General features: G+C 47.0%; 1 protein-coding gene across 12 annotated transcripts in view; it reads right to left on the bottom strand.

Moving 5' to 3' along the window:
- Positions 1-27,858, bottom strand: part of GGTA1 (glycoprotein alpha-galactosyltransferase 1 (inactive)) — a 113,327-nt gene that overhangs the window by 69,311 nt on the left and 16,158 nt on the right. The window contains exon 1 of one of the 12 annotated variants that reach the window (XM_025261616.3): positions 7,610-7,996. The exons of 10 other annotated variants lie outside the window; for them this stretch is intronic. In XM_025261616.3, coding sequence (XP_025117401.1) covers positions 7,610-7,616 — 7 coding nt within the window. In that variant the 5' untranslated portion in view covers positions 7,617-7,996. Of the gene's footprint in view, positions 1-1,608; positions 1,851-7,609; positions 7,997-27,858 lie in introns of those variants that run through there. One more of the 12 variants, XM_044926294.2, reaches the window with a different exon arrangement.

Genomic DNA, 27,858 nt, shown 5'->3' on the forward strand with positions numbered 1-27,858 from the left:
AGGGGTGGCTGAAGGACCAAGTCCTCAAGACTCCTGCTGAAAGGCTACCCAAACGTCCCTCCACATGGAGCCTCTCCCCCACATCCTGTAGGCTTTCCGTTTTGTTTGAACACTATTTTAATAGAAAGTACTAAAATCTCCCGCATCATGAGCTGAGCTTTAAGAACTTTAAAAAGGTCAATGAGGACCAGCCCTGCTCTTGGACTGAATAATGCTTAACCCTTCCCACACCCTGCTCCTGATCCCAAAATAGAATTATCCAGATGGAAGGGACCTCACAGCGGTCCCTTCAACAATTTTCAAATGTTCCATAGCTAAAGCTTTTTTTTTTTAGGAAAAACAAAACAATAATCACATGCTGTCATTCTCAAAATCCTACTATGTAAAACACAGGACACAGAGGACTTTGGCTGATGCAGGGAAATGAAGCTTAAAACCCTCCTACCCATCCCTTCCAAGTGGCCCCAGATACCTCCTTGGGAGTACAGATTGGGCACCCAGACAGACTATGGAAAGGGGAACAAAACCAAACAGAGAGGGGCCAGGGGCTACCCACCCCAACCTCCAATGCAGGCCTGCTTCATTCAGCCTCTTCCTCCTGTTTTCCAGAGGAAATTTCAAGAGGTGTGACAAGAACTAGCCCACCACAGCCTGCAGGGTCTGGAAGTCCTGCTTAACTGCTTGTTTAAATCCTTCCTGCCGGCATCTACTACAACCAAACCAACCACCTCTTACAAGCCTATCATTCCACCCCAGGTCTGTACTCCCAACGAAAGCGCACATCAGCTCACTCAGACACGTGGACTAGAACATTCATAGCGCATGGAAAACTGGAAACGACCCCACTGCCCACTATCAGACAGATCAGGTGTGACCAAGTGTGGGCGTCCACGTACATCAGGGAGAAGGAACCAGCTACAGCCACTGACATCACCAGGATGAAGCTCCTACACACACGGTGCTGAGCGAAAGAAGCTCTGGACAGATTCCATGTATTTAACATTCAGAGGTGAAATCAACCCTTGGTGCTAGAAGTCAGAGTCGGGGTGGGCGAGACTAGGAAGGGGCCCCGAGGGAGTTCCCAGGGGGCTGGTCATGTCATTTCTTGAGCCGGGTAGTGGTGTCACAGGTGTGTGTCCACTTTGTGAAATTCATCACAAACATGCCTTTTCTGTGTATATATGAAGAGCAAATATGAACAGAAAACTTCCTGCTGGAAACTGCCTTCGCTTGGGCGTTCTGGCTTCCCCTGACTTTGGCTCGCAGGACATAGGGTCCTGGGTAGACCTGCAGTTTCCTTCTCTGGGGTTCAACACCCCAGTTCCGAGCACCACGGAGCATCTCTCTACAGGCTCAGAGAAAATTTGCGGTTGTAAATGATCCAGGCATCTGGACTGTGGTCAGTGGACAAAGGAAAGGGGGACAGCGTTTAGAAGCTAAGGAGCTGGGCCAAGACAGATCGGTCCTGCCGACAAGCAGCCCCCGATCACACAGGTCTCCCCCTTTACTGTTTACAAAACAGCCTCTCCCTTTATCTCGGTGGGTCCTCAGGCTCACCCACCCCGTGGTCAGGAAAGGGAGAGAGGCTCTGAGATCTCCATGACTTACTCGAGGTCACCAGCCGGTGGGTCTTTGCTGCCCTTCCTCCTGCCTCCAGGAGGACTCTCTCCAGGTTATAGAATCAGAGGCTCCAGGTGGGTTATCTACAGCTCAACAGAGCATGTAAAACTGGAAGGCAGAAGATTCATCTTCCAGGAGATCCAACAGGATCTTTGTTTTTCCCTAAAGCAACCTGAGGCTAAGGACTCTCAAAACAATGGAACGCATACCTGTGGTCATTCTTTAATTGGGAGGCAGGGAACTGGAGCAAGTAAGCCTCAGGCCATGTCGCTCCACTGATCAAAGGAGGCCAGAGGCTGTCCAGGTAAGTGAGTGAAAGTGAAGTTGTGTCCGACTCTTCGCGACCCTATGGACTGTAGCCTATCAGGCTTCTCTGTCCATGGGATTTTCCAGGCAAGAGTACTGGAGTGGGTTGCCATTTCCATCTCCAGGTAAGAGCCTGGAACCATTCCCAGCCAGGCTGACTAATCTCATCATTCAATAAATCACTAAGGCGCCTTTCAACCCTGATAGTCCAGGACCTGTCAGATGACCGCCAGCATTGAGTGACTATCTCTTGGCCACACCCCGAGTCAAAGGATGACAGGGCCTCAGAGCTGCAGCCAATGTAAAAAGGTGCAGCCCAGGCGTGGGGTGCCCTAGCTTCACATCCCAGACCCCTTTCAGCTGGGAAACACGAAAGTCCAGATCCCCACCCTGCTTACCTCTGTGGGCACGAGGATTAAGTGTTCCCGGGAAAGCTTGCTACAGACACAAAGGGCGCAGGCTATTGCTGTTTGTTTAAACCTAAATGTGTTACGGGCAGTTATAAAAGACATTCTTGGTGATGCTTGTGACTGATGGAACAAGCTGGTTGGTTTCCTCTTCTGTGTGTTGGAGATAATCACAGTCCCCACCTCTCAAGGTGGGCGAGGAGCTTACAGCGTGGTGGTTCTGAATGTGGACTCTGGATCCAGGCTGCCTGGGTTTGAGTCCCAGCTCTGCCCTGTATGCTGTGCAATCCTGGGCAATTTACTTAACTTCTGTGTTTCTACAGCTGTAAGATGGGGATAATAGCAGTTGGGTGGTAGCCGGCACGTATAAAGGTATAGACATGCATGTTACCCATTATTGCAAGAATTAAGGAACTACTCCTTGGAAAGTGCTTGAGGTTCTCAACTGCCCATAGACTCTCAGATCAGATCAGATCAGATCAGTCGCTCAGTCGTGTCCGACTCTTTGCGACCCCATGAATCGCAGCACGCCAGGCCTCCCTGTCCATCACCAACTCGCAGAGTTCACTGAGACTCACGTCCATTGAGTCAGTGATGCCATCCAGCCATATCATCCTCTGTCATCCCCTTCTCCTCCTGCCCCCAATCCCTCCCAGCATCAAGGTCTTTTCCAATGAGTCAACTCTTCACATGAGGTGGCCAAAGTACTGGAGTTTCAGCTTTAGCATCATTCCTTCCAAAGAAATCCCAGGGCTGATCTCCTTCAGAATGGACTGGTTGGATCTCCTTGCAGTCCAAGGGACTCTCAAGAGTCTTCTCCAACAACACAGTTCAAAAGCATCAATTCTTTGGCACTCAGCCTTCTTCACAGTCCAATTCTCACATCCATACGTGACCACTGGAAAAACCAGAGTCTTCGCTAGACGAACCTTTGTTGGCAAAGTAATGTCTCGGCTTTTCAATATGCTATCTAGGTTGGTCATAACTTTTCTTCCAAGGAGTAAGCGTCTTTTAATTTCATGGCTGCAGTCACCATCTGCAGTGATTTTGGAGCCCCCCAAAATCAAGTCTGACTCTGTTTCCACTGTTTCCCCATCTATTTCCCATGAACTGATGGGACCGGATGCCATGATCTTCGTTTTCTGAATGTTGAGCTTGAAGCCAACTTTTTCACTCTCCACTTTCACTTTCATCAAGAGGCTTTTGAGTTCCTCTTCACTTTCTGCCATAAGGGTGGTGTCATCTGCATGTCTGAGGTTATTGATATTTCTCCCGGCAATCTTGATTCCTGCTTGTGTTTCATCCAGTCCAGCGTTTCTCATGATGTATTCTGCATATAAGTTAAATAAACAGGGTGACAATATACAGCCTTGACATACTCCTTTTCCTATTTGGAACCAGTCTGTTGTTCGATGTCCAGTTCTAACTGTTGCTTCCTGACCTGCATACAGACTTCTCAAGAGGCAGATCAGGTGGTCTGGTATTCCCATCTCTTTCAGAATTGTCCACAGTTTATTGTGATCCACATGGTCAAAGGCTTTGGCATAGTCAATAAATCAGAAATAGATGTTTTTCTGGAACTCACTTGCTTTTTCCATGATCCAGCAGATGTTGGCAATTTGATCTCTGGTTCCTCTGCCTTTTCTAAAGCCAGCTTGAACATCAGGAAGTTCATGGTTCACATATTGCTGAAGCCTGGCTTGGAGAATTTTGAGCATTACTTTACTAGTGTGTGAGATGAGTGCAATTGTGTGGTAGTTTGAGCATTCTTTGGCATTGCCTTTCTTTGGGATTGGAATGAAAACGGACCTTTTCCAGTCCTGTGGCCACTGCTGAGTTTTCCAAATTTGCTGGCATATTGAGTGCAGCACTTTCACAGCATCATCTTTCAGGATTTGGAATAGCTCAACTGGAATTCTATCACCTCCACTAGCTTTGTTCGTAGTGATGCTTTCTAAGGCCCACTTGACTTCACATTCCAGGATGTCTGGCTCTAGGTCAGTGATCACACCATCATGATTATCTGGGTCGTGAAGATCTTTTTTGTACAGTTCTTCTGTGTATTCTTGCCAATCTCTTCTTAATATCTTCTGCTTCTGTTAGGTCCATACCATTTCTGTCCTTTATCGAGCCCATCTTTGCATGAAATGTTCCTTTGGTATCTCTGATTTTCTTGAAGAGATCTCTAGTCTTTCCCATTCTGTTGTTTTCCTCTATTTCTTTGCATTAATCGCTGAAGAAGGCTTTCTTATCTCTTCTTGCTATTCTTTGGAACTCTGCATTCAGATGTTTATATCTTTCCTTTTATCCTTTGCTTTTCGCTTCTCTTCTTTTCACAGCTATAGACTCTAATGTTCTTTCACAGCTATAGACTCTAATGTTCTTTTCGCACCATAGACTCTAATGTTCAATTAATCCAAGGTTGCTGCTCCCACAGCTTTACATCAGATAAAAATGTTGGCCATGTAGCCCGGTGGGTGGGAGAAAGGTAGGGAAGGAGAGGTTCTGGCCCAAGGTCCCATTATCATTAAGTATTGCCATACACCTGTGAGCGTCACTGCTGAAATGGTCCTGGCAAAAGCCCACACAATAAATGACTGCAATCAGGAGTGTTTGTACCTGCAAGTCTACTTCCTTGAGAAGAGGTGGGAAAAATGAAATCATGATGACTCTTTCCAAGCAATACCTAGCCAACGTTCTTGAGATCTGCCATCCCACCTAACTCCAGGACAGATGCCACCGAAGCCGTGCTAGAGCCCTCCCTCTTCCTCTACAAGCTTCCATCATGAGCCTCAGCCTTATCCCCTTGCACCAGGAAGTCCCTCTGTGAAGCTAACCTCAGTTCTTCATGCTGTAGGTCAGACACTTTCTAGAGAAGGGAGATGCTGGCTTTGTTGACAGCTTGGAAGATGGGAGGAGCTCCCACCGAGGGGCAAGGTCCAGGTACTGAAGGCAGCCTGGGTTTGAGCTTCCAACAAAGAGGAAATCCCCTCCCCCTCCACCCTCCCTCAGTTCTCACCACTTCCTCAGGCTGAGGACCCCAGACGGAGGTGAAAAAGCAACACCTGATCATTCTTATCATAATCTGGCAATGGGTGTGAGGGGATGCCCTCCCTCTCCCGCCCCCCTAGAAATTCTCACCCCTCCCTGAGCAGAGAGTCTTGAAGCCAAGTAGGCCAGCACCATTCCTCAGAGCCGAACCACTTCCTGAACAGGTGAAGGCTTCAGCATCCCTCAAGGTCAAAAAGTCACGCCCCGTTTAGAGCTCACTGTAGAGCTCTACAAACACCCAGATAGCTTTCACACAACCCTAGAGGAAAGTAGGGTAAAGATCACAGTCCCAAGTTGTAAGGAAGGAAACTAAGGGTAAAATAAGAACCTCACAGAATTGTGTGGTCTGAGTCATCAACCCTGAAATGGAAGACAAGCTTGGGGTTTCTCCATAATTTCATCTCACCTCAAATTCTTATATCCCCAGTGGTGGTGAAGCCAGACTAAGCTGGACATGTTAATGGACCCCCATTAGAATGAGGCAGGGGCTGTGAACCTAATGCCACTGGAACCCAAGAACTACTGGGGTGCGGGGGTGGCTTGTCTTTCATCTTGGTCACTTCTGGGTTTTCCCAGTACCTGGATCAGTACCTGGTACCTATCACCCAGTACCTGGCACCTATTAGTGGCTCAATAGATATTTGCTGAATGAATGCTGAGTGGAAGCCAGGGTGATGGAAGTGTGTGACTCTGACCAAGTATAATGCAATAGGAAGCAGTGGGGTCTGCAGAAAACTGGGGACCTTCTGCCCGAATCAGATCAAAATCAAATTTTCAAGAGAGAGAAAAAATAATGGGACTTCCCTGGTGGTCCAGGGGTTAGAACTCCACACTTCCACTGCAGGGGGCCTGGGTCCGACGCCTGGCTGGGGAACTAAGCTCCTGCAAGCTGCCGAGTATGGCCAAAAATAAAAAATAAATAAAAAGAGAAAAAACAAACCCTGCATCTAAACAGAACTTCTGATTCTGGAATGTGATATCCTGGCCATGAGGACTCCTTTTTTAAGGAAAATCATTTCGTACCAGAAGCTAAAAGTACTGTCTGAACCCTTGCTCTGCCATCACCAGACTGTGTGACATAGACATGTCCGGCTTCCTTCTCTGTGCCTCTGTTTTCTCATCTGTGGAGTGCAGTTCCTTCCAGTCCGACTCTGCCCTGCCTGGGCCTGAGTCTGGGGTACAGCTGTGAATTGGGCTCCTATAGAAATCTGATCGGGGCAATCCCAGAAGGCTTCATGGAGGAGGTGATGTGACTGGACCTTTTCAGACAGACATCTCCTGCCTCCTAGGGACCTGGTGAGTCAATATGCACAGGCTCTTTCTTGTGCACTCCTCTCTTTCTTGTCACTAAAGAGAGGCTGGAAAACTAAGCTGTGGGGGGAGGCAGGCAGCCCAACCCTTCAGGATGTGCAAATCCTCTCCTACTCAAGCCCTGTCCCCCCAGGGTCCTGGGGTCATCTTACGAAAGACTAGCTCCGGCTTTTGGAGGAGGCGGGGGGTTGGGGGGAAGGTGGCTAGGATGCCACAGGATTGCCAGCCCACTCAGGAGCCCCACTGAACCCTCCCAAGGCGGGGGCCCAAACAAACCAGTGAAAGAAAAAACAGAAAAGAGAGAAAAGCAGAAGTGAGGGGAACAACTTTTGAGAGAGGAGACTTGGAATCTGGTAGGGCCCCAGAGAAGTCTCTCCCACCTAAAGCAGTCGTGAAGATAAGGAGGACGCTCAGGCCTGCCCCTACCCAGCCCCGCCCTGGAAACATTTCTTTCCCAGGAGCCTGTGCAAGGGGGTGGTTTGCAGTGAAGAGATTTTTTTAAAAACTGAGGTCAATACCAATAATACAAGCAGAGAAAAGAAAGCCCAAGAAAGTGCTTTATAAATCCAATGACATGGTTCCACAGGCCATGTAGCCCCAGGCACATTCTTTGTCCCCATCTGGGCCTCACACCCCGTGTAGGTGCTGACGAAACTGAGGCGGAACTTTCCCAGGATCCTGTGGCTCCTTGGCGGGGACCCACGTGGGCTTGGTGGCTGTGGAAGGCCTGTTCTCACTTGCTCTGCAAAGCTGGCTGATGAATGTGCAACCTTCAGAGCTGAGAGCTCAATGCCACCTCCTCTGAGATCCGCTTCCTGGCCAAGGCCGACTCTCTCTCCCAAATTCCCTCTGCCCTTGCGTGGCCTGCTTGGAGCCCAGGTTGCTGTGTGTGTGTGTCCATGTGTCCATCTTACCTTCCATGTGCAAGTTCCCAAGGGCAGCAGGGAGCTCTGCTTTGACCCAAGGTCCCTGATGGTCCTCACACAGGGTCTGGTACAGAGGAGGGCCTGATGATGGGTGGGCTGGTGGATGGATGGACAGATGGTCAGCATATGGGCTTCCTAGGGCTTCCGTAAGACCGTACCACAGACCGGGTGGCTTAACACAACAGAAGTTTATTCTCTCACAGTTTTAGAGGCCAGAAGTCCAAAGTCAAGGTGTCAGCAGATTTGGTTCTTTCTGAAGGTCATGAGGGAGAGTCCATCGCGCCCAACTCGCAGCTTCTGGTGGTTGCCAGCAGTCAGTGGCACTTCTTGTGTCTTCTTGTTCAGCTGCTAAGTTGTGTCCAACTCTTTGTGACCCCATGGACTACAGCACACCAGGCTCTTCTGTCCTCCACTGTCTCCCAGAGTTTGCTCAAATTCATGTCCACTGAGTCAGTGATGCTATCTCATCTCATCTCATCCTCTGTCACCCCTTCTCCTATTGCACTTCAGTCTTTCCCAGCATCAGGGTCTTTTCCAGTGAATCAGCTCTTCACATCAGGTGGCAAAGATATGGAGCTTCAACTTCAGCAACAATCCTTCCAATGAATATTCGGGGCTGATTTCCTTTAGAACTGGCTAGTTGGATCTCCTTGCAGTCCATGGGACTTTCAAGAGTCTTCTCCAGCACCAGTCTGAAAGCACCCTTGTGTCTACATTGTGTCCATCCCAGCACAGTCTATGTAGTGTTCTCCATGTGCGTCTGTGTTGCGTCCAAGTTTCCTTCTTCTTATAAGGACACTAGTCATTGGATTGGATGACACTGGTCATCCCAAATCCAGGATGACCTCATCTGAATTTGAGTCATTTACAAAGAATCTATTTCCAAAAATAGCCATAGGCACTTGGGGTTAGAACTTGAACACATCTTTTTGGAAGACTCGACTCTATCCACTAGAGACAGTTACCTAAATAGTTATTGGTTGGGAGCCTGTAAACACTAGCAGAACCACCCATGGAGGTGGAAACCCCATACATAATTACAGAGTTGAAAGCAACAGTTGGAGGTGGGCGGGGAGGTGGAGGTGGTCTTTAGAAAGAGGAAAGTAGATGGAATCCTTAGATCATCTCTGTTTGACCAGGATTGTAGGAAGAAGAGAAATACCACCCTGGGACAGGCTCTGTGGGATGCCCCAGAAAGATGCTACAGGTCTGTCAGTACTCAGCTCTAGGCATCACTGAGATGTGAGTGGATAAGATCAACCTCGAGGGGAAGGATGTGAAAGAAGAGCTTCCCGGGACAGCTGGCATCAAGAACACACGGATGCTTGGAGCTGGGCACCGAACTGCAGTGGCTCAAGGAATGAACCTCAGGTGAGGAAGTGATGTCAGTGAGTGCAAGGACCTCTCGCCAGCAGCTTGCCTTGGGAAGGGCTGGAGAGAGGGTCCAATTAAAAAGGCCATGGAGAAAAAGGGAAATACTCGTGAGTATGCTGCTGACCCTGAAAAATTCATGATGGACAGAGACAAGGGGAGAAGGGTTTTAAGATTCATAGGAGGGAAAGGACAGGTACCAAAGATCAGTTCTGCAAGGAGGATGCAGGAGTGTAGGGGGCAGGGGGCACCAAGACAGGCAGAAGGTGCTTCCCCTTGTGCAAAAAGTGAAGAGACAGACTGGGTGGGTTGGTGATCCGGGGCAGGGGTCGGGGGTGGGGTGGGGGGTGGGTAGCAAAGTGGGAAGTTAAGAAGCCCCAATCCAGAACAGCTGAAGTGTGGAGGATGAAGGAGGCAGAATGGGGGTGGGGTGGGGGCAGAGAAGCTGGAGGGCCAAGCTGAATCTCATCACTACCAGCCTCAAACCTGAGGAATCTGCATTTCCTCCTGAAGGTACTAGGGAATCCTGGAATGCTGTTAGGCAAAGAGAGCTACAATGATTTGCTTTTTAGAAGACTTTTTTGGCTGAAGGATGAGGGTAAGTGGGAGAAGTTAAATCTCCAGGCAGAGAGCTCAGCCAGGAGGTGGCTGGCCAACGTCCAGGGAGAATGTGGAGACCTAATGCCATGGGGAGAGCTGGGAGATGAGAAAGAAGCGGCATCTTGAGACCTTGGGTTATAAGAACTGAATTCTCTTTCAAAATTTGTTTCAGTGTCACGCTCTTGGAGAGACGAGATGGTCCTGCATTTTAGATTACCTTCCTTTTGTAGGTAATTTATTTTTCCTTTAAATTTCTCTCTTCCTTGACCAGAACGTCAACTCTACTGGCAGATACATCTGTATGTTTTGTACCAATATGGAAATGTCTATTACAGCACCTGGCACTCAGTACATCTTTGTAGGTTGAAACGCATGCCTGGTACAGGGCTTGGCCCCTAAATGTTCAATACGTATTAACTATGGTAATAATAACAAGAATGTGTGTATATGTTAGTCGCTCAGTCTTGTCAGACGCTTTGCAACCCTATGGACTATAACCCACAAACCTCCTCTGTCCATGAAATTCTGTAGACAAGAATACTAGAGTGAATTACCATGCCTTTCTCCAGGGGATCTTCCCAAACCAAGGGATAGAACCTGGGCTCCTGCATTGCAGGCAGATTCTTTATTGTCTGAGCCACCAGGGAAGCCCCAGTAACAAGAATAACAGTGAGCCATGGAATGAAGGGAGAGAGAGGATTCTAGTTCAGTGAGACTCAGTGTGGATGAACAAGCAGCAGCCTCGGCATCACCTAGGAGCTTGTTAGAGATGTGGAGCATCAGGTCCCCTCAGCTCTAACCAAGCAGGATGCCCAGGGTGAGGCCCAGGAATCTGTGTGCAGGTGATCCGGAAACCCAGCTGGTCCCCAGGTTTCCGGCTGGTATAGGAGATCAGACGGTTGATTGAAAAATGGACAGGAGGGGTTGGAAGGAGGGGGCGTTGGTGCTTGGTTCTGGAAGCGCTGAATTTGAAAAACCTGCCAAAGCCAGCTCAGTAACACTGTTCTAGAGAGAGAGCCTGGGCAGAGCCCGATTTAGGAGCTGCCAGAGTGCAGGCAAGAGCTGGCAGATCTGTTGTGCACCAAGGGAAGGGTGGGCTGAGAGACAACAGGGAGTCCTGAATGGGCACGTGAATGGGCACAGCCCTGAAACCTGAGGGGCAGAGCCGAGAGGCAGGACAGCCAGGCACCAAAGTTGTGGGGAATGCTGAGAGAAGCCACATTTGACTTCTCAGCTCAGCGCCACCCGCTGACACTCCTGTGACTGCCTCTGACCACACGTGCCCCCGGAAGAGGGAAAGTTGTGTTCCCCTGGCAAGGGTGCTGCTGTCTCAGAATCCTACGGAGTGGGGCAAATGGAATGGTGGCAATAGACAGACAGGGGTCCAATTCTAAGCAACTCCTTGGGTGTGTCTCAGTGTCCCCCTGCCCTCTAACCCTCCCCATTAGATGAAAAGGTAGGAGCTGTGTCTCCCTGACTCTGCATTGCCTGCCAGCTCCGGGGGCTCATGGCACCCTCGTGTCTAGCCACAGACTCTGGGCGAAGAACCCCCGCATGGGCACAGCTGGTGCATCCAGAGCATGTGATGAGGCTCCAGAGACCAGAGCCAGAGGGGAGGGTACAGCCTTGGATGGAGGGAGGGTGCCCCGGGGCCAACAGGTGTGCCGAACCCCAAGCTCTACCAGGCTCCCATCAGAACAGCTGAGCGCTCAAGGTCCAAAGAAGCCGCCTCCTCTCTCTCAGCCAAGATGGGAGGCCCTGGAACCAGCATGGGGCCGATGCATGGGAAAAAGAGAAAATCATCAGGGACCTCTGCCTATTTCCTGTTCTCCCTCCTAGGAGCAGATCCCCCCTTCTCAAAGGGCTAGTCCACTTCAGTCCCAGGCTGCTGGTCCTGTGTGCTCCCCTCGCTGGCCTACAGCATGGTCTTCAGGTGACATGGACAGGGACGTAAACAAGTCACTCTTCTCAGCTTTCCTCTCCCCCAGGTCCTACTAACCCAGCCTCTCTCCCAAAGGTGGTCACACCATTTATAGCATCCATGCCTGACCACCTCTGCTTGAAGAAAGACTCCCAGGGATGAGAAAGCTTCACCACCAACCTGGGTAGTCTGGTTCATCTCTGGACTGTTCTGATTGATTGTAAGACACATCTTTTCAGTAGAGCCGAGTTCTCCTTCCCAGAATCTTATTATTAGTAATCAAAACTGCCTTTCATTTACACATACTATCTCATTGAATCCTATTCTCATAAGTGTTAGGTGCTCAGTCATGTCCGACTCTTTGCAGCCCCGTGGGCTGTAGCCTGCCAGGCTCCTCTGTCATGGGATTCTCCAGGCAAGAATACTAAGTGGGTTGCCATGCCCTTCTCCAGGGGATCTTCCTGACCTTGGGATCAAACCTGGGTCTTCCACATTGCAGGCAAACTCTTTACTGTCTGAGCCATCAGGGAAGCCCTGCAATCAGTAAAGAGCCCTCTGTTTCCCAGACAGGGAATCCAAAGCTCAGAATCAACTAATATGGCAAGATCGTAGAATCAGTAAGTTCTGCCTGCCTCGCCTTTCCCACTGAACCTAACAGCTCCTCACAGACAGGGCCCCTGACTCTTCTCTCTGCAAGCCAAACATCATCTCCCCTGGCACACTTCAGGAAAGCCATGCCCACTAGCATTTACAGCATCATCAGCAAATGCTCGAAAGGCAAGTACTCAGTCCTGAGACTGTTGGGACTGGGCTGGGCACAGACTAAACGGCATCCAGTCCCTGCACTTGTTAAGTGCAAGTCTGGTTGGAGGGACACGTGTGCCCACAAACGCCCAGTGCTCTCTGCAGACCTCAGGTACTGCTGTTGTGTTAACCAGGCAGGGGCTGGCACAGGACCAGAGTTGTCCCAGGAGGGACAGGTGTCCCAGGGGGGAAGTCACTGCTCCACCTGCCCCATCTCCTGGTCTCCTGTTCTATTTTACCACCCTCCTATTCTTGCCACCTGTCTTTACCTTTTCACAGCCACCCACCACCCCCAACCTGGTGTGGGTAGTTTCCCAGAGCCTATAAGATCAAGATGCTTTCCCTACCACAGTTCTGATCTGTGTTGTGATCAAGTAACAGGTCACCGTTTTCATGCCCCATTCACTCTTAAAGGTGTGCAGGTTGGAGGATAAATCACAGGGTCGTTTTATGTAAAAACAGCTCAATAAAAGAAAAAGGGTTCAATGAAGTCCCCTCGGACCCTTTAGGATTCCAGGCTTGTGTTGACTATCAACCCATGCCTTAGGTTAGCCTCTCCAGCAGCCAGACTCTTTCCTGTGGCCATTTACAATCCAGGAGGTGGTACAAGCCCCCCTTAGCACCTGGGGCTAGAATCATCTCAGCTTGCCCTGCTTCCCCTATGTAGGCCAGGAAGTATTAAGACTCTAAGAATTTACCAGAAAATCCTGAGGTTGCTTTGTCTTGGGCTTACCCCACACACACTAGATTTTTTTTTCTTACAGTAAGTTGACTTGAGCATAAAAGCCTGTCCAAGAATAAATCTGTAGTGATGAGGTTCCAGGAACCCTAGTGAGAAGTTAAACAACTACAAAATCAAGAAAATCTCTTAACGGAGCCCATTGCAGAGATGACTTTTTTTCTGCCTGTTCTTGGAATGAGCCAGGCCTGAGCTCAAATTCCAGCTGCCCCTCACCCTCCAACTTTCTTGCTGTGTGGCCCTGAATAAGTCACATCACTTTCTGAGCCTCAATTTGCTCGTCTATAAAAATAGGGATAATAATTTACTACTCCTTACATTGTTAAAAGGTGAAGAATAACATCTGTAAAGTTCCTGGTACCTCGTAGGTACTTAGAAAAAGGCAACTTGTGTTATTATTAATATCACGAACAGACAAGCACTGTTTCCATCTCATCACAGTAGCGGGAGGCAGTATAGCATAGTGGTTAGAGCCTGCACTTGCACGAGCCTGGTCTGAGCGTTGACTAAATATATCACCCTGGGCAAGTCAGTTGACTTCCTGGGACTTGGTTTCTCTCCTCTGTAAATGAGAATGTCTCTCTTTCTGTTGTTACTGTTTAGTTGCTAACTTGTGTCCAACTCTTAGTGACCCCATGGACTGCAGCACACCAGGCTTCCCTGTCCTTCACTATCTCCCGGAGTTTGCTCAAACTCATGTTCATTGACTTGGTGATGCTATCTAACCATCTTATTCTCTGCTGGCCTATTCTTTCGCCTTCAATCTTTCCCAGCATCAGGGTCTTTTCCAGTGAGTCGGCTCTTTGTATCAGGTAACCAAAGTACTGGAGCTACAGCTTCAGTGTCAGTCCTTCCAGTGAATATTCAGGGCTGATTTCCTTTAGGATTAACTGATTCATCTCCTTGCAATCCAAGTGTCAACTACAAATTGGCACTTACCAAGAGCATTGCCAGGAGACAGGAGACAGGGATCAAGACCATCCCCATGGAAAAGAAATGCAAAAAAGCAAAATGGCTGTCTGAGGAGGCCTTACAAATAGCTGTGAAAAGAACAGAAGCAAAAAGCAAAGGAGAAAAGGAAAGATATAAGCATCTGAATGCAGAGTTCCGAAGAATAGCAAGAAGAGATAAGAAAGTCTTCCTCAGCGATCAATGCAAAGAAATAGAGGAAAACAACAGAATGGGAAAGACTGGAGATCTCTTCAAGAAAATTAGAGATAACAAGGGAACATTTCATACAAAGATGGGTTCGATAAAGGACAGAAATGGTATGGACCTAACAGAAGCAGAAGATATTAAGAAGAGGTGGCAGGAATACACAGAAGAACTGTACAAAAAAGATCTTCACAACCAGATAATCACGATGGTGTGATCACTGACCTAGAGCCAGACATCCTGGAATGTGAAGTCAAGTGGGCCTTAGAAAGCATCACTACGAACAAAGCTAGTGGAGGTGAAGGCATTCCAGTTGAGCTCTTTCAAATCCTGAAAGATGATGCTGTGAAAGTGCTGCACTCAATATGCCAGCAAATTTGGAAAACTCAGCAGTGGCCACAGGACTGGAAAAGGTCCGTTTTCATTCCAATCCCAAAGAAAGGCAATGCCAAAGAATGCTCAAACTACCACACAATTGCACTCACCTCACACACTAGTAAACTAACACTCAAAATTCTCCAAGCCAGGCTTCAGCAATACATGAACCGTGAACTTCCTGATGTTCAAGCTGGTTTTAGAAAAGGCAGAGGAACCAGAGATCAAATTTCCAACATCTGCTGGATCATGGAAAAAAGCAAGCGAGTTCCAGAAAAACATCTATTTCTGCTTTATTGACTATGCCAAAGCCTTTGACCGTGTGGATCACAATAAACTGTGGAAAATTCTGAAAGAGATGGGAATACCAGACCACCTGACCTGCCTCTTGAGAAACCTATATGCAGGTCAGGAAGCAACAGTTAGAACTGGACATCGAACAACAGACTGGTTCCAAATAGGAAAAGGAGTTCGTCAAGGCTGTATATTGTCACCCTGCTTATATAACTTCTATGCAGAGTACATCATGAGAAACACTGGGCTGGAAGAAGCACAAGCAGGAATCAAGATTGCTGGGAGAAATATCAATAACCTCAGATATGCAGATGACACCACCCTTATGGCAGAAAGTGAAGAGGAACTCAAAAGCCTCTTGATGAAAGTGAAAGTGGAGAGTGAAAAAGGTGGCTTCAAGCTCAACATTCAGAAAATGAAGATCATGGCATCTTGTCCTATCACTTCATGGGAAATAGATGGGGAAACAGTGTCAGACTTGATTTTGGGGGGCTCTAAAATCACTGCAGATGGTGACTGCAGCCATGAAATTAAAGACGCTTACTCCTTGGAAGAAAAGTTATGACCAATCTAGACAGCATATTCAAAAGCAGAGACATTACTTTGCCAACAAAGGTCCGTCTAGTCAAGGCTATGGTTTTTCCTGTGGTTATGTATGGCTGTGAGAGTTGGACTGTGAAGAAAGCTGAGCGCCAAAGAATTGATGCTTTTGAACTGTGTTGTTGGAGAAGACTCTTGAGAGTCCCTTGGACTGCAAGGAGATCCAACCAGTCCATTCTGAAGGAGATCAGCCCTGGGTGTTCTTTGGAAGGAATGATGCTAAAGCTGAAACTCCAGTACTTTGGCCACCTCATGCGAAGAGTTGACTCATTGGAAAAGACTCTGATGCTGGGAAGGATTGGGGGCAGGAGGAGAAGGGGATGACAGAGGGTGAGATGGCTGGATGGACGTGAGTCTGAGTGAACTCTGGGAGTTGGTGATGGACAGGGAGGCCTGGCAGGCTGCGATTCATGGGGTCGCAAAGAGACGACTGAGCGACTGAACTGAACTGAACTGAGCAACAAAGGCATTTGCTATCTGCCTCTAGGGAAATGGAACCCCCTGCGGCTACAGCTGTTGACCTGCAACAGCCCCTGAGCCCCCTAACCCTAACCCTGACCCTGAGGGGGTTCAGGGTGGAGTGAGGTGCTCTTTGCTCCAGGGAATCTGGTGGGATAGGTCTCTAGGTAGTTGTATGTTTTTAGGAAGAGATTTTATGATCTCAATCCTTGCATCTCCTCATATCTAGAGAAGCACTAAATCCCTTCATGGTGACATCAGATCCTCATGACTAGCAAAAAACCTTTTGTAAAATGAGTGCTTAATGGTATTGAACTCCCTCTTCACCAAAACCTTAAATATTGACCTTCCCTCACTGCCGCTTTGGAGCAGTCTCTCAGAGCTATCTGAGGTGCTGCTCCCTGGGCTGCAGTCCTCATTTTGCCCCAAATAAAACTTAACTTGCAAGTTGTGCATCTTTTTTAGTCGACACAAGGGACTCTCAAGAGTTTTCAGCACCACAGTTCAAAAACATCAATTCTTCAGAGCTCAGCCAGACTTCTTTATTGGAAAGCCTTCCAACTTTCACATCCATACATGACTACTGGAAAAACATAGTTTTGACTATATGGACCTTTGCTGGCAAAGTGATATCTCTGCTTTTTAATGCGCCATCTAGGTTTGTCACACCTTTCCTTTCAAGAAGCAAGTATCTTTTAATTTCGTGGCTGCAGTCACTGTTCTCAATGATTTTGGAGCCCAAGAAAATAAAATCTGTCACTGTTTCCACTCTTTCCTCTTCTATTTGCCATGAAGTGATGGGACCGGATGCCATGATCTTAGTTTTTTAAATGTCGAGTTTTAAGCCAGCTTTATCACTCTTTTACCCTCTTTAAGAGGCTCTTTCTTTGGCATTGCCTTTCTTTGGGACTGGAATGCAAACTGACCTTTTCCAGTCCTGTGACCACTGCTGAGTTTTCCAAATTTGCTGACAAATTGAGTGCAGCACTTTCACAGCATCATCTTTCAGGATTTGAAATAGCTCAACTGGAATTCTATCACATCCATTAGTTTTGTTCATCAGGATGCTTCCTAAGGCCCACTTGACTTTGAATTCCAGGATGTCTGGCTGTAGGTTGGTGTTGACACCATTGTGGTTATCTGGGTCATGAAGATCTTTTTTGTATAGTTCTTAGAAGTTATAGTTCATAGAAGTTAAAAAAGAGGGTGACAATATACAGCCTTGACATACTCCTTTCCCAGTTTTGAACCAATCCATTGTTCCATGTTCGGTTCTAACTGTTGCTTCTTGACTTTCATACAAGTTTCTCAGGAGACAGATAAGGTGGTCTGGAATTCCCATCTCTTTAAGAATTTTCCAGTTTGTTGTGATCCACACAAAGGCTTTAGCATAGTTAATGAAGCAGAAGTGGATGTTTTTCTGGAATTCTCTTATTTTTTCTATGATCCAGTGAATGTTGGCAATTTGATCTCCGGTTCCTCTGCCTTTTCTAAATCCTGCTTGTTCTCGGTTCATGTATTGTTGAGGCCTAGCTTGAAGGATTTTGAGCATTACCTTGCTAGCATGTGAAATGAGAGCAACTATATGGTAGTCTGAACATTCTTTGGCATTGCCTTTCTTTTGGACTGGAATGAAAACTGACATTTTCAGTCCTGTGGCCAATGCTGAGTTTTCCAAATTTACAGGCATATGGAGTGCAGCAATTTAACAGCATCATCTTTTAGGATTTTAAATAGCTCAGCTGGAATTCCATTATCTCCACTAGCTTTGTTCATAGTAATGCTTCCTTACTTGACTTCACAATCCTGGATGTCTGGCTCTAGGTGAGTGACCACACCACTGTGGTTATCCTGGTCATTAAGACCTTTCTTGTACAGTTCTTCTGTGTATTCTTGCCACCACTTCTTAATCTCTTCTGCTTCTGTTAGGTCCTTACCATTTCTGTCCTTTATCGTGCCCGTCCTTTCATGAAATGGTCTCTTAGACCATAATAAATGAGATAGTGTACATCACATCACCAACTCCATGGACATGAGTCTGAGCAAACTCTGGGAGACAGTGAAGGACAGGGAAGCCTGGTGGGCTACAGTCCATGGGGTCGCAAAGAGTCGGACACAACTGAGCGACTAACACACAACCCTGGCACCTACCAAGTGCCAGGCACTGTCCAGGCTACAAGATTGACAAGGGTTAGCCAATAAGGCCCCTCTCTCATAGAGCTCAGTGTAGTGGGAAGTCCAACTCTCCTGCAGCCACATACATCCTGCAACCAAGGTGAGTGTCCCATGGCAGCAATGAGTCACTCCCTTCCTCTGGGCTCCATGGACATTGGGAGGATTCAGAGAGGAGTCTTACCTGCCTCCTCATCCATGCAGCTACCACTGCATGGAACACCCTCACCACCCAGCACCACTCTCCTCTCAAGTCTGGCCTGAGGCTTCTGAGCCACTTCAATTTACAGATGAGAAACCTGAGGCAGCAAGGCAGGGAAATAACTTATCAGGGCCCACTCAGCAATGAAGTGGGACAGCTGCGGCTGGTACACAAGTATCTGGCATCTCTCCAGGAGGAGACGCCTCTTAACAGTAGCACAGGAAATCAAGCACTCAGGGAAGGGGCTGAGGGCTTCAGTCAAAGGTCTTCTTCTAGAGTTTCCTTATTTATGTCCAAGAAAAACCCCAAATCCTCTTCCAGGGATGGCCACATCTCTGTCCTTCCCTCCCCCTTCTACCCCCACTGCTCTTGAATGATTTTGGATGCCACGATGGGACATAGAAATGTCACTGGCAGGACTTGCCTGGTGGTCCAGTGGTTAAGAATGTACCTTGCAATGCAGGGGACACAGGCTCGATCTCTGGTTGGGGAACTAAGATCCCACGTGCTGCAACGACTTAGGCCCACGAGCACTGAAGACCACGTGCTACAAGTACTGTCCCACACGAGGCATCGGTGCAACTAAGATCTGATGCAGCCAAAAAACAAATAAACAAACAAATAAAAGAAATGCCACTGGAAGAAGGTAAGCATCGGGGGTGCCCTGGAGATAAGTGAGGCATCCAATTCAGAAAGAACATCCCTCTCCTAAACATCAAATAGCTCAGAAATGGAGCAAAAACACCTAAATGTGCACTCCACTTATAGAACACCACGTAGTTCTGAGATGAAGAACGTGGTTTGCAAACCCTGGTTCAGCACGTATTGCCTCTGCCTTCCCTACACATTGAGCACCTGGAACTCCCAGCAGGCATCACCTGCCTCTTCATGGCTGCTCTTCTTCACGAGGAGCTGCTTTTTTTCCCACCCTAGAGAGGCTGGCGGTTGGGCGTGACTTCTTGTTCCTCTGCTTCACACTTGAGCCTGAGAAGTGCTTGGGGTTTTCCTCTCTGGTTGTGGTTTCCTAGCACTCACAGAGGAGAGCTGACAGCCTGCTCTATCGGTACCACTAGCCTGGTTATCTCAGCTTGGAGAGTTGATTTAGCACCCTAGGTAACAAAAGGAGTAACGTGCCTAGGGTACTCATTAATTCTGTTCTACGAAATATTTCCTACTCTCCATCTTCATGGTAGGCTTTCATTTCCTGGTCCCCTTGTGGCTGAGTAGGGCCACGTGACTAGTCTGACCAGTAAGACATGAGCTGGCCCAAACATTTATTGCCAGTGGAAGACCCTCATGGGCTCTCTTTCTGTGTGCCATGAAGTACATTCAAAGAGGTAACTGCTCCATCAGCCTGGTTCCTTGAATGAGGAGCACAGCCCCTAGTTGACTCAAGATGCTCACAATAACTAGAGTAAGAAAGAAAGCTTTAGGGAATTCCCTGGCAGTCCAGAGGTTAGGACTCCATGCTCTCACTGCGGAGGGCCTGGGTTCAATCTCCAGTTTGGGGAACTAAGATCCCACAAACTGAGAGGTATAGCCAAAAAAAAAAAAAAAAAAAAAAAAACCCTACCTTTATGGATTTAGTCCCTAAGATTCAGGGGTTGTTTGTTACTGCAACATAACGTACTCCATCCTGACTGATACACTCCCCATCTCACACAGAGTAGGATATCTTCTACTCTTCCCTATAAAATCTTTACCCTCCTCATCAATGAGAGCCTTGCATGACCAAAGGAAAATGAAGCAGAGATAAGAGTGTTCCTCAGTGTCCTGTAGAAATTTTTTCCTCCTTAGGTCTCAAAGAAGGGTGCAGATTCAGCTAAATTTGAAAAGAATGAGAAGGAAGTTCAGAGCATTGTCTTCTATGGCTTCCCTTTGCTATGGAATAGGAAGCTACATCACTCCTATGAACATGTCAGGCTTGCAGCATGACAACCACCCAGGTTAGGAGCAGATGCCTTGAGCACCAAGAGAGAACACTGGCCAGGAACGAGGACACAGAGTGCCAAGCAGCTCTGCAACCCTGCTAGGGTTGTAACCGAGCCAGCCACACCAGCCCAGGGACAATGGGAGGGATGGCAACTTGCCTGATCCCTCCCCAGTTAGGCACAGACTGTTCCAGACCAGGGGTGGGGAGAGCTGGCTAGAAAAAAAAGGAGGGGCATATGGTTCAAGGCAACAAAGATGTGTGATTTAACTGGCTGATCATGGGAGGGAAGGAGGTGACGTCCACAGCATCCTTATGGATTCTACTGGTACTCCCATTGTACAGGGAGGGAAACTGAGGCTTAGGAAGGTGCTATCTCTTGCTCAAGCTCAGTCAGCTAAGGATCAGAACCAGAACTCATCCAGGTCTGGCTGACCCAAAGCCCGGTGTTCTTTCATCCAGAAACCATCTCATTCTCTCTGCGTCCACCTTGGCCCCTTCTCAGGCTTCTCTTCTGCACCTTTACTTCTACCTTTAATTACTTATATATAATTATATATATATATCCCAGTCCAGAGTGTGAGGTACTGAATAGTAGGAGCCTGTACTTTATATAATAATAATAAAACAATAACAAAGCAGGAGCAGCAGCAAATGCTACTATTTATTGAATGCTGGGCTGGGTTCTCAGCACTTTATACTCATTACTCAATTCTTGCTAAGCTGTCTGAGAGGCAGGTACTGGAATTACCCCCAATTACCAATGAGGAAGCATCTGTTTGGTTGAACTGAAATTCAACCCCTAACATTAATATTTTAACAGATGCCAAAGGAGTCCATGAAAGAGCACAATAATGGCTAACAACCCCTGCAGAGGCAAAAGCCAGGTTACCAGAGGCTAGGTTCTGTACCACCTTATCCCACAGAACCCAGAGTTCCTGGGTAGGATGGGGTAAAGGACCGGAATACCATCTTCACACAACAGCAGGGAGTGAACAGAAACTGCTATCCCATCCACACAGCATAAATACATAAACATCACAACTCCTTTGATTTCAGCACTGTGAGCATGTGTATAACATTTCTCAGAATAAGCAATGCACCTGTTTTCCCAATTTAAAAAACTATTTTAGCATCCAGTGTGCTAATTAGAAAAGCATCAGTTGTTGATCACAACTTAGGATAACAGGAGGGCTTGGAGCAACCACCTCTGGATAGCAGGCTGGCTGGCCCCGCCCCTAGACAGTCGCTGTTAGTCTTGCTTCTTAGCTTCTGAGCACTGGCTTGGTCCAAGTGGCTGTCACATAATATCTGCTGAAGTTTTATACTTTGTGAAACTTCATGAAACTCAACTTTATTTGCAATGCCAGGCATCCAGACATGCACACTGAATCACTAGCAAGGTGGAGCTTTCTGGATTTCAGAAAACCTGGGCTATCATGGGAGGCAGCAGTAAGGCAGAGGAGCCGATGCTCTCTGCTCAGGCCAGACAAATAATTGCCTTCCCGGGCAGCTGGCCAGTGCCAAGCTGAGCCCAGGACACACCTGATGGGCTGTATGACCTTTCACAAATTGCAGACTTTATGTGGGCTGCAATTTTTTTTTTTTATCCTCTAAATATGGGGCTGTACTAGATCCAAGTCCAGCCAATAAACAATCACGAAGCATCCCCATCTATGCCTGGTACAGTGGGGCACGCAGAGATTATAAAAACTCCTAAGGAGCTTACACTGTAGTCAGGGAGCCAGGCCTGGAAGCAATTACATACGATAGAAAGAAAAAAATGTGAGTGGCTGAGTGAGAATGAAGCCCCCCTGTTGTGTTTTGGGGGCCTCAGAGGAAGGAAGCCATTGCAGCCAGGCTTCATAGAGGAAGGGGCTACGTTTGAACTGGGCCTCAGAGGGTGAGTAGGAGTGCGGTGGGTGGGGAAGGGCATTCGGGTCAAAAGGCTGAATATGCAAACACAGGGGCTACAATGGGAAACCTCCCCTCGACAGAGCCCCGTGTGGACTGTGGAGCTGGTTCCTGTCCCCGTCTCACCATGCGCCTATGCTTTGCAGTCCAGAAGCAAGAGTCCTGGGAACCTGTATTTTTAACAAGCTCCCTAAGTGATGCTTGCCATGTGCACAGTAGGTGTTATGGGTTGAGAAAAAGTATAAGTGAATGAATGAATTTTAAAAAATGAACTTGACCTCAAGCAAGTCCCTTCTTCTCTCAAGATGTCCACTCTTTGTTACAATTAAAATGCTGGATCAGCATGGTGGTTTTTAAACTGAGTTCCAGGAAAAAAAAAACAGAATCTCCCCACCAAAGTCCCTCAAAGACAGAGAAGAGCTGGGGAGACTGAGAGAGCAGGACTCTGAGTCCCATCCACCTTTCTCTAGATTAGCTCTCCTTTTATCTCTTTGCTATTTTGTTTGTAGTAAAGGTTTCTTGGCGACAAAGAACTTTTGAAAACACTGAACTGGATGATCCCCAAGAATCCTCAAGGAGAAATTTAAAATTTTCTTGAGGGCAGCCACTTATCTTTGGTGAGCATTTCTCGAACAAGTACGAACAAAACATAAGGCTGTTTACCAGAAGCAAGTTATTTATTTTATCATCATAGTTCAAAATCTTTTGCTGTGGCCCAGAAATCAATGAGTGGGGAGAAAGGAAATGTGGTATAACAACGCAAACTTTCGAAAATGTTTTTAAGGAATAGTTAATAAAACGGAAAATTAAGTGAGAAAGTCAGGTACAAAATTACACAAAGGGGTTCCCAGGTGGCTCAGTGGCAAAAAAAAAAAATCCACCTGCCAACGCAGGAGACACCGGTTCGATCCCTGAGCTGGGAAGATCCCACTTGTAATGGAGCAACTAAGAGCATGTGCTAAAACCATTGAGCCTGTGCCCTAGAGCCTGGGAACCACAGCTGTGCTCTGCGTGTGGCAAATAGTGAAGTCCAAGTGCCCTAGAGCCTGTGCTCCACAACAAGCGAAGCCACATCAGTGAGAAGCCCGAGTACCCCAACTAGAGAGTAGCCCCCACTTGCTGCAACTAGAGAAAAAACCGTGCAGCCACAAAGACCCAGCACAGCCCAAAAGTAAATAAATAAAATTATTTTTAAAAATAGACTATGATTTATATTTTGGATCTTATACATCAGAGTTACCGGACATGTAGGACATTTTCTCAAAAAATTAAACACAGAATTACAATATGATTCAGCTATCCTACTTTTGGCGATAGACCCAGAAGAACTGAAAGCAGGGACTCAGAGAGATATTGGTACACTGATGTTCAAGCAGCATTATTCACAAAAGCTAAAAAGGTGAAGACAACTCAGATATCCATCCACGAGTGAATGGACGAAGAAATGCAGTCCAGACACACAGTGGAATGCTATTTGGCCTGAAAAAGGAATGAAATTCTGACACATGCTTCAACCTGGATAAACCTTGAAAACATTATGCTAAGTGAAATAAGCCAGACACCAAAGGACACATATTGTATAATTTTACTTAGCTGAGGTACCTAGAGTAGTTGAATTCATAGATACAGAAAGTAGACTAGTGATTACCATGTGCTGCAAGGGCTTCTCTGATGGCTCAGTCAGTAAAGAATCTGCCTGCAAGGCGGGAGAGCTGGGTTCGATCCCTGGGTTGGGAAGATCCCCTGCAGAAGGGAATGGCTACCCAATCCAGTATTCTGGCCCGGAGACTTCCATAGAGACAGGAGCCTGGCAGGATACAGTCCATTGGGTCGTAAAGAGTTGGACACAACTGAATGACTTTCACGTTTGCGTGCTGCAAGGAGTTGGTGATGGTAGTTTAGTTTCCTGGAGTGGGTTGCCATTTCCTTCTCCAGGGGATCTCCCTGGAGAGATCGAACCCACTTCTCCTGCATTGCAGGCGGATTCTTTACCCCTGAGCCACCAGGGAAACCTGCAAGGAGTTAGAAATGGGAAATTATTTGATCAGTTGGTACAGGGCTTCTGTTTGGGATGATGGGTAAGTTCTAGAAACTGGTGAAGCAAATGTACTTAGTGCTACTGAATTGCACACTCAAATCGTGTTAAAAGTTTGTGTTATATTTTACAGCAAGAACAAAACAACGCCTAGTGTCACGTGGTCATAGCGGTGAATTCTGTGCGATGAGATTGTGGTAGTGTGATCACTTTATTCTTTCCACTTCTCTACATTTTTCAAATGCTCTACAATGAGAATACATTACTTTTAAAACCAGACCAAAAGCTATTTAAATAAATCTAGTGGTTCTTTGATACTTTCCGAAAATGCATTGCTGTCTTTTATGTAAATGCAAGCAATATTTTCTGTGCTTAATTAATAAAAGGAGCCAAGTTCAAATATGTCATCCAAAGAATACCCCAAGCTGTTCAGTCAAAATAAATGACGGACAGAGTGGTCCACCTTTCTGAGACTAGTTGTTCTCATCTATATTTAAATAAATTTCAAATAAAAACAGAACCAAAACAAATCTTCTAACGAGCCTCCCAAGAAGCTGTCTGGCTTGGAAAAGCTCAAACGCACACTGGAGAGAGAAAGAAAAATGGGGAACAGCCAGTGTTTTTTTAGGACATTAACTCACTGCAGCTGGGAAAGTGACTTTGTCAGTGAATTTCTATCCCTTCTGTTCTGCAAAACGTTCTTGTGTAGAATGAATTCAGAATCGAGAAGAGGTTCACCATTTGGATTCACTGCAAATCCACTTCCTCCAGCATCACCCCCCTCCACCCCAGATAAATGTTGAAAAAAGATTTAAAGACTATCAGTTTAAAAGGGCAGCCAGTGTATCTGCCTGCCAGGGTTGCTCTCTGCCCTGGCCACATGGGTCCACTTTCCTGGCGCCTGGACCCTCTGCGTAGGGCTGTCTCAAGGGCAGACAGACCAGAAGGTAGCTGCCAGGTGAGCAGGCTGGGGCTGCACCCCGCCTCCCCCGCCCCGGAGTGGCCCCTCCCCAGCCATGTGAGCTCAGGCAGGATCCTTCTGAGAGATTCGGTGTCCTTCCCAAGCCCAGGGGCAGAAGAGCTACCCCCTTGCAAGGCTGCTGGGAGGAGTAAAGGGCACTGCCTGTTGAAGTGTCTATTGAGATGATGGATGTATAGTATTAATAGGCTCCCAAGCCTCCTCTTTATCTCCTAGAAGTTCACTGTCCAAGATTCATTTTGTCTTGATGGGACACTGGTACCATATACGGTTAATGCTGACTGGTGGGTTATAGGATTACAGTCAAACAACGGGGTGGAGAGAGGCCCCTTCAGACCCTGGGCCCAGGGCTGACCTAGGAAGAGGCGCAGGATGGGAGCTGGCAGTTCCTGGCTGTTTCCCACATTGACTAGCCAGCATGGAGTCCTTTCACGGGAAGGGCTTCATCATTTTACAGATGAAGAAACAGGGGCTCTGAGGGGCTAACTGTCTTAGTCAAGGTCCCATGGTTCAGAAACTGCCCGTTTTAAGGTTTTCTAAAATTCCCTCATCATGAAGGGGTGGGTCCTTGTCATTTCAGCTCTTTCACTACCTCGTTTAGCTAGTTGTTTATCTTCTGCCTCTTTCCCTCAAAAAAGTTAGAGAGAATTTGGGGGCGTGGAGGGGAGAGAAAGATTCTTGGGGTTGCTTAGCTGGATCGGTTTCCAGTCTCTGGGCTTCGGCTTTTTCATGTACAAAATGGGGGGCTTCCTGCCTCAGGGCCTTTGCACATGCTCTTTCCTCTGCCTGGGACACCTTTCCCCCCTGCTCACACCCCTTCACCCCCTCACTACCTGTCCTTTAGGTCTCAGCTACAAACGTACTTTCTAAGGGAAGAGTCTTATTCTCCATATAGCTTCCTGTTTTTTTTTTTTCTTGAGGGCAGTGACCCCTCTTTGGACACATACGCATAATTATTGGATTAATATCTGCCTCCCCACCAGATGGAAAGTTCCTTGTTAATCAGCATCGGGTAAGAGGTGACATTCAATGGTATTTGTTGTATGCTGATTCAAAAAATGAGTTATCCTCAGGGTTCTGCCAGCAGCCAGCTCTAGAATCTTAAGAAAGATTCTAAAAAGAGTTGGGGGTGGGGGGAAGAGTGGATGTAGGGACCTCCCTGGTGGCCCAGTGGTTAAGAATCTGCCTTCCAATGCAAGGGAGGCAGGTTTGATCCCTGGTTAGGGAACTAAGATCCCGTATGTTGTTTAGTCACTACATTGTGTCCCACTCTTTGCAACCCCATGGACTGTAGCCCACCAGGCTCCCCTGTCCATGGAATTTTCCAGGCAAAAATACTGGAGCAGCTTGCTATTTGCTTCTCCAGGGGATCTTTCTCACCCAAGGATCAAACCTGCGTCTCCTGCACTGGCAGGCATATTCTTTACCACTGAGCCACCTGAGAAGCCCCCAAGATCTCACCTACCTTGGGGCAACTAAGTCCGTGTGCTGCATATTACAGAGTCTATGGGCTCTGGAGCCTGTGCCCCATAACTAGAGAGTTGAAACTAAGACCTGACACAGCCATAAAACATTCTTTTTTAAAAAGAGTGACTATATGTATAACTGATTCACATTGCTATACAGCAGAAACTAACACAACACTGTAAATCAACTATAATCCAATTAAATTTAATTTTAAAAAATATTTTCTTAAGTGGCCCAAATTTTCAACAATCAAGTAATTGTTAAATATACTATGAAACATTTAGATCAAATTGCCAACATCCATTTTATCCCAGAAAAACATCTACTTCTGCTGCACTGACTACGCTAATGCCTTTGACTGTGTGGATCACAACAAACTGGAAAATTCTTAAAGAGATGAGAATACCAGACCACCTTACCTGCCTCCTGAGAAACCTGTATGCAGGTCAAGAAGCAACAGTTAGAACCAGACATGGAACAACAGACTGGTTCAAAATTAGGAAAGAAAGTACACCAAGGCTGTCACCCTGCTTATTTAACTTCTATGCAGAGAACATCATGCAAAACTCCAGACTGGATGAATCACAAGTTGGAATCAAGATCGCTGGCTGAAATATCAACAACCTCAGATATGCAGATGATACCACCCTAATGGCAAAAAGCGAAGAGGAACTAGAGTCTCATGATGAAGGTGAAAGAGGAGAGTGAGAAAGCTGGCTTAAAACTCAACATTCAAAAAACTAAGATCATGGCATCCGGTCCCATCACTTCATGGCAAATAGAAGGGGAAAAAATGAAAACAGAAGCAGATTTTATTTTCTTGGTCTCCAAAATCACTTTGGACAGTAACTGCAGCCATAAAGTTAAAAGATGCTTGCTCCTTGGAAGGAAAGCTATGACCAACCTAGACAGCGTATTAAAAAGCAGAGATGTCACTTTGCCGACAAAGGTCCATTTAGCCAAAGCTATGTTTTTCCAATAGTCATGTATAGATGTGAGAGTTGGACCAAAAAGAAGGCTGAGTGCTCAGGAATTGATGCTTTTGAACTGTGGTGTTGGACAAGACTCTTGAGAGTCCCTTGGACTGCAAAGAGCTCAAACCAGTCAATCCTAAAGGAAATCAACCCTGAATATTCATTAGAAGGACTGATGCTGAAGCTCCAATACTTTGGCCACCTGATGCGAAGAGCTGACTCATTGGAAAAGACTCTGATGCTGAG

The sequence above is a fragment of the Bubalus bubalis genome, chromosome 12, assembly GCF_019923935.1.
Source record: "Bubalus bubalis isolate 160015118507 breed Murrah chromosome 12, NDDB_SH_1, whole genome shotgun sequence".
NCBI lineage: Eukaryota > Metazoa > Chordata > Mammalia > Artiodactyla > Bovidae > Bubalus > Bubalus bubalis.